We start from the raw sequence: 13,718 nt of genomic DNA, 5'->3' as shown, positions 1-13,718 counted from the left end.
TAGAATTCATTTGATACATTGAGTATTAAACCTAAGGGAAACCCGTTCCTGATGATAATTTCTGAAAAGAACTCGATGGAATTTTCCTTTTTCTTGTGTTGGGTAGCCTAAGAAGCGAAGTTCATGGTGCAAATGGGAATAAGAACATGACCAAGAGTGTGGAGGCAACAAACTTTGGAAAGGAATTGGCTAAGAATAGTAGAAAACTGCCATTTTAAGAGAAGAGCACCAACCCTGATTTTACTTCCTTCTCTCCTTTTAGCTGCATGATGGTGACTGAAAGTTGATTACCAGGGATTTTGGGTTCATGGACGTGTTACTGAGGTTAAGGCATGACATGAAAATCAGATATGAAATGATGCATAATCCTAAGATGGCCCTAAAAATGTAATCCGAAAGCAGCAACCTGTGAAATGGAATGGCCTGAGAATCATTTTGGAAACCACCCTTAAGAGTAGCGCAACACCCCTGATTATAATTATCTCTTTCTTGTTATCCCTAAAAGTTATTAGCGTTGTTGGAATCATGGTGGGTTTCTCTTTTCCTTGAACACCATTTAGTTTTGATTTGGATAAAAACAATGACCATTTCTCAAATATTATTTGTTTGATTTGTGCTGCGGCAATTTGGAAATATTATTTATGTACCACAATGGACGCGAGCTTTTGGCCAACCAGCATATATTTAAGATTATCAAACCTTCTATTACAGGGCAAAAACTATCTAACGGATTTAATTTGAGTTGATCATCTTCTAGAATGTATGAAAATATAAATTATACAACTGTTCAGCTCCAGCTGAAACCATTCAAATCGAATTCTTTGCATTCGGAAGAAGCATCATTTTCATCATGAGCATTTAAGTCTAGAACTGCAGTATGGTTGGACAGTCTGTCAAACACTTCTGTTTGCTCTATATCTAATGCTTGTGTCCTTGAAGCAACTGATCTCTTACGTGGGGGCTCACCACAAGCACCCTCAAAACCTCTCTCTTTTCTTCTTGCATCGGAGTTGGTGCTGCAAGCACCTTTATCTCCTGGGGCTCTCACATTGTTAATTGTATCACCAAAGCTGCTTGTTAATAGATGCATTTTCCTTTCGGGAGATGGAGAGTAATGCTTAGTATCTTTAAGGCTTTCCCCAGTTGAATGATTGGGCCGTTGGACCCGAAACTCTTCTCTCTCTGCTTTTTGCCACAAGAGTGAATTGCTGTGATAGCCCAAGCCTATGCTAATGTTTTGTGTTTCCTGGTCCTTTTGGGGTCCCTCACATGAAGTTAAGCAGCTGTCCATTGAACAATCTGCTAAATGTGATTTCTGTGCTTGCTGGTTGTTTAAGCTGGGTGCCTCTGTCAAACCAGAGAAAGCAGAATTGAGGCATTCTGCCGATACTTGAGATACCAGTTCGGAGATTTGAGCCCTAGTTGCCTCCAGTCCTGAAGAACCAGGGTTTTGTTTCGCGAGGGTTTCTTGGGCTTTCTCGAGCACCGACTGCAAATACTTCCCTTGAGCTTCTATTCGGAGTTGTAGATGTCTCTGCACCTGAGTCATTTTAAAACCACACTAAATTTCAGAAAGTTCAGGATCCATCAGATTTATCAAAGTAAAATATTCGATAGAAAATTTGACTGAGTGTTTGAAGATTTGAATGGAAATTATTCATATGCTTTGTGGAAAGTAGTTCCTGTTTTCTCTATAACGAGCCAACTTCCATTTGTCTCTCTCGCTTTTTTTTTTTTTTGTTGATGTTTTTGTTTTTTTTAATGTTAACTTGGGACGGGTGGACTTGGAATGGAACTGTTGACATTACGGTGTAGTTCCCCATACCCTGACCACCGTTCCAACTGCCCCATTCCCTGAGCCAAATTTCTTTTCTTAAGACTACCATTCTTTATCATAATTTCATGATTGTTCTGCATTCTGACTCTTAGCATTCCCAAATATGCTCGAGACTTTCGGGTAACGATGATGATGTAGTGATAGAGTCACATAATCAGTTGTCAATAATTGTTGTAAACATCTCTAAAAAAGAGTTTTATTTATGGTCTGATCAATACTAAGGTTGCTTTCCTTAAGTGTCCTCCTACAGTTGTTATGGTCAGGTTGCCAAAACAAGTTGCCACATGATCTAGGGAAGTTCAGTCTTTTTTCCTGCAAATATCCCTGAAGTTTCATATGCAGTATTGATCTTTTTGGTCATTTCAGAAAGTGCGCAGCCATTTTCAGCTTCACTCGAATAGAAAATTTGCTTAATAGTACAATTCATTTCTTTAGAAGTTTCTACCTCAAGTTGTTCATGCAACCTTCTCTGCACCTCAATGTGCATCTGAAGCGCTTCATTGATTTGCAAGCCCCTGAAATCCATAGCCTACTGTAAGTAAAACGTGTTCCATATAAGGAAAAAAAAAATATTATCCAGAATAACACACTAGCAAGGTCTTTGCTTAGAGTTCTTAGCAAGGTCTTTGCTTAGAGTTCTTACTTATTTGTACCAGACACGGCCATGTTTGCCATTCCCATATGTGGCCCATTGGTATGAGACATTCTTTCTGCTGCTGCCGCTGGTCCTATAGAGCAAATAATTGATTATTCAGAGATTATAAACTGCAAGTTCAAATCAAACAAAGCCACAATGTACAATTTGGGTTCATGTGAGTTTGACTTCTATGTCTAAGAAACTATTGCTACTTTTCTTACCATTCTTGTCGGAACCATTTGATTGTGACCGTAGATTCTTGCTGAGTCTATATTTCTGCAATCAATGAAATTCTTATTGGCTCTTGTGAAAAGATTTAACTTATAGTTAGCTGCTGAAATACAATAGAATACACATGGACGCACGATTGCACGCATCTAGGATAAATCTCATATACAATGCATATTCATCTTAGGAACTTCATTATTACCTGAAGATGGCTTTTTAGATGATACAGTGTAAGTCCAGGGATGCCCATCACCCTCATTACATTTTTTGGGGTAGCCTCTGCAGCGGAAAATTTTCTTAGTTAGTCATCAGAGGGGCAAAAAAAAAATCATTAATGTGAATACACAACATGGCCAGAGTTCTCTTAACCTATGGTAGATATGTTGGTCTGAATGTCATTGTGCATCTTCTTTGAAAATTGGAAATATTGGAATAGATTTTGGAAGTGATTGATGGGAGAAACTTTGGAAATGAAATGTGAATATTAAGGTTTTAACTTAGGGAAATGTTGAAACAGGTTGTGGAATGTCTACCTTAGGAAAGTTCAGAAACCTTTGAAATAAGACCAATATGAATGGTTAAAACTTAATGTGTTTGGTTTGGATTTATCTTATACTCACTGTCTGCACCTCCGAGCTGTGCGACTGCTTCTACAAAGCGCTCATGAAGCTCAGGGGTCCATTTGAGTCGAGGCTTCGCATCAGTTGAGAGTACCAGTCCTGGGTCTCCTTGAATGTTTGCACCATGCAAAAGCAATGGTCTCTCGGGGGGCATGGTTGCCCTTGAAGAAGAGAAGCAGTTCTTGCCTTGATAGTACATTTGGCCTCACTCTGCATAAGTATGAATTACTCAGACATCCACAGCCCGATAAATATACCAACTTCTCTATCTTTCTCTCTCGAAAATTCTTACCTCTAGAAGAATAATTTTCTTTGTTCGTTGTATGCAGTTGCAACTTGTCTTGGGCAGCTTGATCTTCAATTGACTGAAATGGAATTTCCTTCTCACTAAAATTTGCTATCCTAGGAAACCACGATGGATTCTCCCAGTAGAGCAGCCTCAAGTTCTCTGTGACTTTCAGAGGACTCTCTCTCTCTTCCCTACCTCATCTAGTTCGATGGGTAAGCCATACTGCACAGGGCGCATTGGCTAACATTATAAGGAAATAGCGAAGGTGAAGCATAGAATCTTGGACAGGAAAGGTGAAACACTTGACCCAATCCAATCTTCACAGCGACCCTAAAAGAGATCGTGTCCCCTCTTGCTTTGGGTATCTTTCTACACCTTTGGTTGATGCTCAAAGAGCCCCACAACTCCCATGTGAGTTCTCTGCAAGAGTCTTGTACTCTTATAGGCAAAAAGATTACATATGGTCACCATTTATAACAAAAGAGAAGCAACAGAAAAAAGGAATAGCTGGTATGTTTCGGTGACGGTTAGAGGAATAGAAGAAGAAAACGAGTAGTTTCTGACATGGTCCCGCTGTTAAAAGCTGGAACCCTATTCCCAAAAAAGGAATTTACTGGCCCATAGATAAATAAAGACATGCCCCGGAATCTCCTCAAGTGCCTACACTCTAGAAACTCTTTGCGCAAAGAACACGATCACGGCGCATCTTTTAAATGTAAAAAGGCTTATCAAAATATCCATTTTCTTTTTGCCATATACTAAAATTGGATGAAATTATTGTTATTTTAACTATTTATATTATCATTATTACTATAAAGATTATATGTTGTTGTGGTTGCTATACTACTATTTACTACTTTATCATTATTATTATTGTTTTTAGTGTTACTATTATTATTATCATTGTCATCATTATTATTATGATTAGTTTTATGACTGCTACTGTCTGCAACTTGTGCCTTCTATTTTTTCTACAACATTTTTGTTTCTAAGTCTTCATAGTGATATGTCACCATTGGCATAAATTCAGGAAATTAACTCTTGAAATTACTAATCTCCATCCCATGAATCAAGCTGCCATTCTGCCCCTTATCATCATCATCATGCTATTATTATTATTATTATTATTCTTATTAGGAAAATTTATCAAAATACCAATGAGAGAAACATTATTTAACATTTTACACATTTGCAACAATTCCAAGTCATGATCATGTGTAAGGTGATGCTTAATTTGAAACTAATTCAAACAATATGGGTAAAATGTTAAATTGTTCCTCTCTCGTTGGTATTTTGGTAAATTGTCCTTCCTATTATTATCGGGTTAGTACTTTTGGGTTTTGATAGGCAAAATGCCTGAACAGATCATGCGTCTCTGCCTGACTGAGATTCAAGATTGTAATTTTCATTATTAGACATTTCAATATAGCCTGCCTCCCTGAGTACTTCATTTGGGGCCTGCGATGTTGATGTTAGGGTTGGAAGCATATATGACATGGGGCCGGATAGTAGAAGCTATATGAAATTGGCATAAATTCCAGTTTAAAGGTCATTATACTCCTGAATTTTGCTTGATTGGTTGTGGATATGAGAAATATAGGAATATCAGTTTATGAGAAAGGAAGAAGGCAGGAGATTCTGTTGACTGCTTATGCCGTAGAAGCTGAATGAGACACACCCATAAAATGTAGAAAGATGCTCTGTAGTTTAGGTAGTGTTCAAAAGCAAGCTATGGAATAAGCATATACTTTCCCTTTCTCAATCTAAAGGGAGGATTGGTACATATTCAACCATACTGTAGGAAAAGACAAATGTAGCCACATCTTTCATCTTTATCCACTTGCTCTCTCTCTCTCTCTCGTTCTCTCTCTCTCTCTCTTTCTCACACACACACACACGCACGCACACAAAATATCACATGCTTTTGTTTCATATATTGCTTGATTGGTGTTCCTTCAAGCATTGGTGTTGTTTAATAATTAATATTTTTGATCCTGTGCTGTATGATACTCAGATTATGGGTTGTACAGTTGATTCAATCAGTTGATGTTGATCTTTTGTTGCTATGATATGCTTGCATACATATTCTTTTATGCATGACTACTAAAGTAACCGTGGCTTTTGTGAGGATGGCAATGATTTAGAAGCTGGAAAAGTGGCACATTAAGTATTGCCTCATGGAGGTACCAGGAAAAGGTACACAAGAAATCCTTTCTTTGAGAGAGAGAGAGATTTGTAAGAGAGAGAGAGAGATATTTGTGTTGAGTACCATGGATTGGATGGCAATAATATTCCATGATCATTAAACATGGACAAAACAAGACCCAACATTTGAGATGATACTATGACATGCATGAGAGATATTGACATGCTTTTTCTCCCTTTTCTTGTATTTTTAATTTGGCTTATTGCTGTTATGGAAATATATATTTCCATTAGTGGGATAGTTGATACCAGGATCAATTCTTGAGCTTAGTTTTGGGGGGTCTCTTGAATGAGAGCATCGGATTGGTAACTTATTTTTTTAGGAATTGGGCATGTGTAAGCTGAGGATTGGTAGTCTCATGTTGACTGCATGTGATTATTAGTTGCTATGAGAAAGTATAGTGAATTGACCACACAGCTGTTTGTTTCTTTGGAGAAAGAAGAGGGAAGGTGATTCTTCTTCCATGGCATGGAATGAGGAATCTGTCCAAGGGAACTAGAGAATCACACTAGGGAGGGTCACAATTGTTCAGGTTCTCCAGTCAATTGATTGGTTATTCTTTCCCTTCCCTTCCCATCCTCAAAGGGGAAAGAGTGGGACCTGACTATTGTTTGCTCTCTCTCTCTCTCTCCAAAGTACTTTGGTCTCTTTCCCATCTTAAGGAAAAAGGAATGTTTATTGCTTTTGCTCTCTCTCTCTATATTTGGTCATGCTCCCCCCTTGAGGGAAAAAGGAATGTTGCCCAACTTTTGCTCTCTCTCTCTCTCACACACACACACTTCCCTAAATTGATTGCTTTCACACAAGTGAAACCCAACCAACCCAGCTTGTTTGCTCTCACTCAAGTGAATTCCAACCCAGCTTTGTCCCACCTTACAAATAAAACTTGTATTTTCTCAACCTTTTTTGCCATGCTGCAATGAAACCTAGTTTATTACACAAAACTGTGAAACCCCCCCTTCTCTTATCTCTCTCTCTCTCTCTTACACACATGCAGGATTTGATTTGTTGGCCATGCATGATGCATCCTACTCTGGAATGCATCAGTTGGGTTACATGGGCCATATTGAGGCTGTCCCTTGTTACAAAGCATGGTTGGTTTAGCATTGCTTCTGCGGCATTTTAGGTGGCCGCTAATGTAGTTGGCACTGTTTGGGTGGTATTTAGGTGGCAGTGAATATGCGGTTAAGTGGTTATTTTAGGTGCACTTTGGAGTCTCTTTTAGGTGTGTGTTTCATTGCACTTGCAAAATGCTGCATTTTGTAGGAACACTGATCTTGTGTTCAGAAAATTGGAGAATCAGCTCGATACTCGCCCCGAGTCCTTGCTCCTACCCTAATTTATTTGTTTACAAATCACCGGTTCGACGTGGGACGGGCCTGAGTTGGGCCTGGTGACTCAAGGCTGGGGACCTGGAATGCCCTAGTCTGAGAGCCAGTTTTTTTAAGAACTGCATGGACCACAACATAATTTGCAGGCAAACTGGGGGTAAATGGTTTCACACTCTTTATGAAATGTTGTCTTTTCTTACACTCATAGCTGAGTTGATGGTCTTGTCAGGAATTTGAAAGTCCATTATTCTTCAGAGATTAAAGGAATTAAGCAAAGAAGAAATTCTCTCATTTTCAAAAAAAAAAAACGTGCAGAGAGAGAGAGAGAGAGAGAGAGAGAGAGAGGGCATCCATCCAGCTTGAGCTCCTCAAGTCTAATATTCATGATTAATGAGAACTAAGCAAAGAAGAAATTCTCACATGAGAGAGAGAGAGAGAGAGAGAGAGAGAGAGAGGTCTAATATTCATGATTAATGAGAACTAAGCAAAGAAGAAATTCTCACATGAGAGAGAGAGAGAGAGAGAGAGAGAGGAAATTATCACTTTAAAGAGAAGAGAGAGAATCCATCCAGCTTGAGCTCCTCAAGTCTAATATTCCTGATTAATAAGAACTAAGCATTATGTCACTTTAGAGAGAGAGAGAGAGATGGGACAGCTTGAGCTCCTATCAGTTGTGGAAGAATAGGTGTCCTCATCCCTTTGATTCTTTGGAAGCCATCCAATTATGTCTCTCTTAAAAGTTGCTTGAAAATGGTTTGGCCATGCTAAGATAGAATCATTCTTGGTCAAGGCACTTCTTTATTTATGGGAAAAGTGAGGTTACACAGATGCATTTAAAGTAAGGCCCCTTCTTAATCAAGCTTCACTCAACATCTTTGAGAGATGACTCATATTCTCTCCCAATAATTGGAAAGTACTCCCACAGTAACAAGATTGATGATGTATCCTCAGGGACAACAATAATTGGGAAGAGAGAGAGAGAGAGAGGTTGGGACCAGATGCACCACAGCAGTTAATCTAGACAGACAGAGAGGGTTTTTGAGACTAGAACTCTATAGCACTAAGGGCATGGCATGTTTGATATGTGGGAGTATTCGAAAGTGAGAGTTGAACGTCCTACTTCTACGATTGATATTACAGTGCGGAAGCTGCTAAGTGGAAGGGCCGCTTTCCTTGTAGTATTATTTTTTTGTATCAAATGGTTCCACTTTTGAAAGACCTCCCTTTTATAAAAAATAAAGAATAGAGGTCTTTCATAATTTGCGGGAGACCCCATTCCACCCCCAAAAATTCCACGTGTCAAACACGCCCTAAGTGAATAGAGATAGAAAGAGAGAATGTGTGTTGGGACCAAAAGCCCCACAACATTAAATCGAGAGAGTATTGGTTGTTTAGCACTAAATCAGTACGCCTAATTTTTTCCACTTAACAAAGTGCATGAGGGAACCTATGTTTAGGAAATCGCCTAGGCCAATGTACTCGCTAGGGGTTGCAGAGGACCTAGACCCGAAAAAATATATGGGACCCAGACCTGATCGGATCCAATTGGATCCGACTCAAAAATTAAAATAACTATGTATTTAACTATATTTAAATGTATTTCATATATTGGGACCCGAAAATAGTACCGGGCTCGAAACCGAACCCGAACAGTATTCTAGCCTAAGATTTGGACTTGGGCCCAAGCTGTTGGGTACAATTTTTAGACCCGTACCCAGGTCTACCCTCCGGGTCTGGGTCCATTGCCAGCCCTAATACTCACCTTTCGTCAAGGTGAGTAACTCGACTGAGTACCCGTGGTTTGAGCTGAGTCATGCACACAAGAAAAATAAAAAAAGTTAAAATACATAAAGAAATAAAAATAAAACTAAGAAGAGCTGGAAAAGGTCATAGAGTCCATTCAAATATGAATTTTTTTTCGGATTTCAAGTGTCGTCAATGGTACACTTTTTACTTATCTAATTTGCACATAAAGTGATTATGACTTTTTTGTACCAAATGTAAACAATGTTATTGTTTTTCAAATTTTTATGTTGAGAAATAATACATTCCTAACTGTCTCATTTTATGTCCAATGACTTGGGCCTAGGGGTGGCAATAGGTCTACCGACAGACTCGACCAGTGTTTCGACTCATGATTGTCTGGGTCTTGGTCTACCTAGGACCTTATCAAGGCGGGTCAAGGTTGACCCGACATAATATTTGTATATATAGTATATCCTTAACCACTAGTTTTTATGCATAACAAAAAATATACAACAAATTTTGTACCTTTTTATTTAGACACGGACTCGACACATATCTAGTCCCGGGGCCCAACTAGAACCCAATTGGTGGAGTCAAGCTAAACCATGTCCGACCCATTTAGATCCGGGGCATTTGTGACCCTTGTATATAAAAATAAACAAGCCAAAAGCTTTTAAACTCCCATGGCTGTACAATGTCCATTTACTCCCTCAACAAAAATTCAATATGAGAGTAATTTTAGGATCCCAAAAATGTAGCCTCTTTAATCCATTAACTAACCTTAGTAAAAAAAAAACAATCCAAATTAAGCTCTCTATATAATAGGGAAAAAAGAAAATTGCATCAATCTTGAACAAAGACCATCCAATTTTTTAAGGGCAAATTTAATTGTCAAATAACTCAAAATTAAATTTTCTTATGTCAAAATTAATCTAGTGATTATTCAATGATTCACATAATTTCAGATTGCAATATCCTCCCAAATAAGTCTTTTGATTTAGAGAGTACATACGCAGTATATGCACCTGCAGGAGCATAGTTTAGGACAAATAATCATTATATAAAATCCCTAAGGGCTCGTTTGGTTCACATGAAAATATTTCCCATGAATATTTTCACATAAAAAAAAATCCTTCATGCGGTTAGGTGTGAAAATATTTTCACACCAATTAGCTATCTATTAATGTGAAAAGATGCATCGGGACCAATTAGTGTGAAAATTTCTCACACCTTAACATATTGGAAAATTTTTTCATATAAAAATATTTTTCAAAAAATATTTTTACATGAACCAAATATGCCCTAAAATAATCTAGATATTTATCATATGAGCCACTATTATCCCTTAAGTGGTACCCCTAGGTGGAAGCCAAACAGGACAAAGCAAGTACTTGGAAGAGGACTTCTTTTTTTTTTCTTTAATGGGACATATTCTTCCTTGGACTAGGAAATCTCTTTATGAGGCATATTCTTTCTTTAAAGTGTCTCAACCAATTATGGCACATATTCTCACACTTTATCTGTCAATTGATAGCTTCAATGAGGCTAGGCTACTTGTGAGGACATCACAAACTGTGTGCTTTGTTTTTTTATAATAGAAAAGGAAAAGAGGAATGTTGAGAAAGAAATAATTCTCATTTCCTTTTGATGGCTTGTTATTCCTCATTTTCTCTTCTTTTGTTATGCCAACATAGGTGGAGAGAGAAAAAAAGATTTGGTCTATATTGTATAAGAGAGAGAGAGATTTGGTCTCTTTTGCATGTCATAAAATATGGCAGTCTCATTTGCAGTTTGAGCAACTTTTGCATGAAGTATAGTTGTTGTATGTGTTTTCTTTTTTTTGTGATGATCGTTCATTGTGCATCAAAAGGGATTGTAAATTATAAGACTATTTATTTTTGGTACAAGAATGTCACAATCATTTTTAACTATTAGATGCGATATTTAATAGAGTAAAGTATCTCACAATATTTGAAAAAATTTATTTTGGATATTGTGCCTAGTCAATGACACATTTCCAACCACCCGATTTCACACATACTGGTCAATAGTAATTGTGATCTTCTTATACCAAAAGCAAATGGTCTCATGTTATATATTTCGGCAACAAAATATTTTTGTTAACTAATTCCCCAACTAGGCGAAGTATCTCTTGACAAATGGGTCATCTTACTTTTGGGTATAGTCGGTATACGTTGTTAACTTTAAACAAACAAAGTAAGGCACATATTTAAATCATGTTAAAACACGTAGTTTTAATGCTAGGAACCCTTCAATCACTTGAAAACCTGTTTTTAGACCAGTTATAAAATTTAAAGCTCAAAATATGATGTTGATCAAAGAATCTATAAATACTTGAATATTTTGAAAATAGACGGTCTAGATAATATGTTAAAAGATGCACTTATTTTAGAACTTAAAATCATTTTCTTTTCATATCCATACATCTTGAGGTCAAGATAATCAATTGTAGGGTTTTTCAATATTTGAACAACCTTTCGAGTATAAAGTTGACACATTTATAAACTTTTCCCCTTATGTTCTAGCCCATTTATGAGTTAAAAAAGAGAACAATTTAGTTCAGTGCACTATTCAAGGCTACAACATAGTGAAAAACATTTTTTTTCACTTATTTGAATTAACATTGTTTGGAGTTGTTGAGAACCCACCCAAAAAATATACCAAGGTAATCATCTACAATGAGCATATTGTAGCTGCCTAGAAAACTTCATTGTAGTACCACGAGTGTGTCATTTCTCTAATCGAAGAAGTCTTTCAAAAAGGGGCCTGTGTTGATTGCTTCACGAGTATAATGTAGAAAATCTCCATCAGGCAAAATAGATACTTGAGACAATTTTTTAATCCATAATTTGGGGATCTGTCTAAGTCTCACTAAATTACTATTTCAAGATAAAAAAGTTGGATTTTGAGTTCTTGAACATCTAGATCTTTCTCTCCAAAAATTGGACGGTTATTGGTCAGTCTTGGGACATCAATTTATTTTGACACATAGAGAGTACAATTTTTTTTTATTTTTTTTGAAGTTGGTCCCTGGGTTTTAGAGATTATATCCTCAAAATTTAGGATCCAAAAAATATTCTTAGCTTGAGTTTTTCTCAAGGGAGCAAATGAGCAGTATGCTCATGTAGGAGCATATTTCAAAAAATTACAAGAAGAGAAACAGCAAATTCCTAACCCAGTGGGGAGATTGAGATTCCCTACAAAACCTTTGCTCATGAATTACATTTCCATTCACTCCCATGCGTATCCCTATGTAGGATTATTTTTGGCCCCCAAAGTTTGGGGATGTGACCTCGACCAACTAATAATAGTAGTAGTAACAACAACAATAATATAATAATAAACTAATCAGTACAGTCCCACGACTTAAATTTAGAAATGAGTTACCTCTTAAAATTATATTTTTTAGATGGATTTTAAACCTATGTTTTTAAGAATATGTAATCTCTAACATGGAAATCATTAATATGTAAAAGTAAATAAATTTTAAAAATTAAATATAATAATTTTACGAAAAAAATATTTAGACCAATGGTTTTAACCATTTTTTTTTGGAGTGATTACTCATTTGTGTCTATCTTTAAGATGGATGTTTTATGCCTCGAGGAATGCAATTGTAGAAATGTATCCCCCGATGCATACAACCAATTTTCTGTATCGTTCATACACAGAATATACATGCTTTAAGAAAGAATAATGTACTAGAATTGAATAGATGTCCAAATTTTAGACAGTTAAAACTAAGTGTTTAAAAACTCAAAATCCAATGTTTTTTTTTCTTTTTTTTTTAAAGCCTTGTAATTATGAAGTATGTCCCAAAACATCAGCTAGAGAAAGTCCTTTCAAGTAAAGTAATTTACTTGAAGCGGTAAAATTGTTGTGTACCGTAGCAGGAGTAAGCTATGCACCGTCATATATAATTAGGGCAAGCAATTGGCTAGGCGGCCTAGCCTGGTCATCCTAGCCCTGAAAAACTAGGGCATGAGCCATAAAATGTGGCTCAAGGGCCGAGCTAGGCTTGGGTCAGGGCCACAAAAAGTCGGCCCTACCTAACCCTTTTTTCTCCTTTTTTGTTTTCTCTTTTTTAAAAAACCTTCCAATGTTGTGGATACCCCATTTGAAGTTGGTTATTTTTTCTAAGTTCCTAAACCCTGATTCCCTAGGAACCATAAGAAAATATTGTAAAATGCCCCTAAGGAGAAATAGATCCTAGTGTATCGACATCCTTGATCCATACACCCTAGATCATAATCTTGACTTTTTGGGAAATATATCATAATATCTTAAACCCCTAGAATTATCCAGGATTTAGGAAAATCTAGAATTTATGTCGAGATAGGATTGACCTACGCTGAAAAGAATAGCATGGGTCTTGGCGGTAGTATTGTCCAACCCCATGATGAAATCTCTAACTCCATTCTTATCAAAAGGTTGGGGCCGAAATCCCCATTGACTTACCACTTTACTCACCCAAAAAATAAGAAAAGAGAGAAAAAACTCACAAAAAAACATACCAAAATACCAAGAAGATCGCACATTCTAAAAATTAAGTCGCAAAAGGGCTGGAACACAAACCACCTAAAGACCTGGATGGTGCGATAACCCATATTTCTTTGGTTTCATGATGAAAGAGATAAAAACATGTTTGGACACTTGAAAAAACCTATATAAAGGCCTAAATAAGAATCCTACACATCTTATAAACCCTAGGGAAGCCCAAAGGTTTGAGATCCTAAAACCCTAGGCTAGACCACAGACACTCAAGCCTAAAACCCTAGATCTATGGAATCCTTTCTTAGCGCT

At 37.0% G+C, this 13,718-nt stretch overlaps 1 protein-coding gene across 1 annotated transcript; it reads right to left on the bottom strand.

Annotated features, from left to right (window-relative positions):
* Positions 1-663: 663 nt before the first annotated feature.
* Positions 664-4,161, bottom strand: MYR2 (Homeodomain-like superfamily protein). Its single transcript, XM_006829767.4, has 7 exons — positions 3,615-4,161; positions 3,323-3,532; positions 2,905-2,981; positions 2,696-2,750; positions 2,481-2,565; positions 2,283-2,352; positions 664-1,540 (listed from the first exon to the last, which is right to left on the bottom strand). The coding sequence occupies exons 2-7, from the start codon at positions 3,519-3,521 to the stop codon at positions 788-790; spliced, it is 1,239 nt and encodes a 412-aa protein (XP_006829830.1). The 5' UTR covers positions 3,522-3,532; positions 3,615-4,161; the 3' UTR covers positions 664-787.
* Between the last annotated feature and the right edge of the window lie 9,557 nt (positions 4,162-13,718).

The sequence above is a fragment of the Amborella trichopoda genome, chromosome 1 (assembly GCF_054954075.1).
Source record: "Amborella trichopoda isolate Santa Cruz 75 chromosome 1, AtrichopodaSantaCruz75HAP2 v2.0, whole genome shotgun sequence".
Taxonomy (NCBI): Eukaryota; Viridiplantae; Streptophyta; class Magnoliopsida; order Amborellales; family Amborellaceae; genus Amborella; species Amborella trichopoda.
Note: the sequence above shows the minus strand (reverse complement) of the source record. Positions and strands in the feature narration are given on the sequence as shown.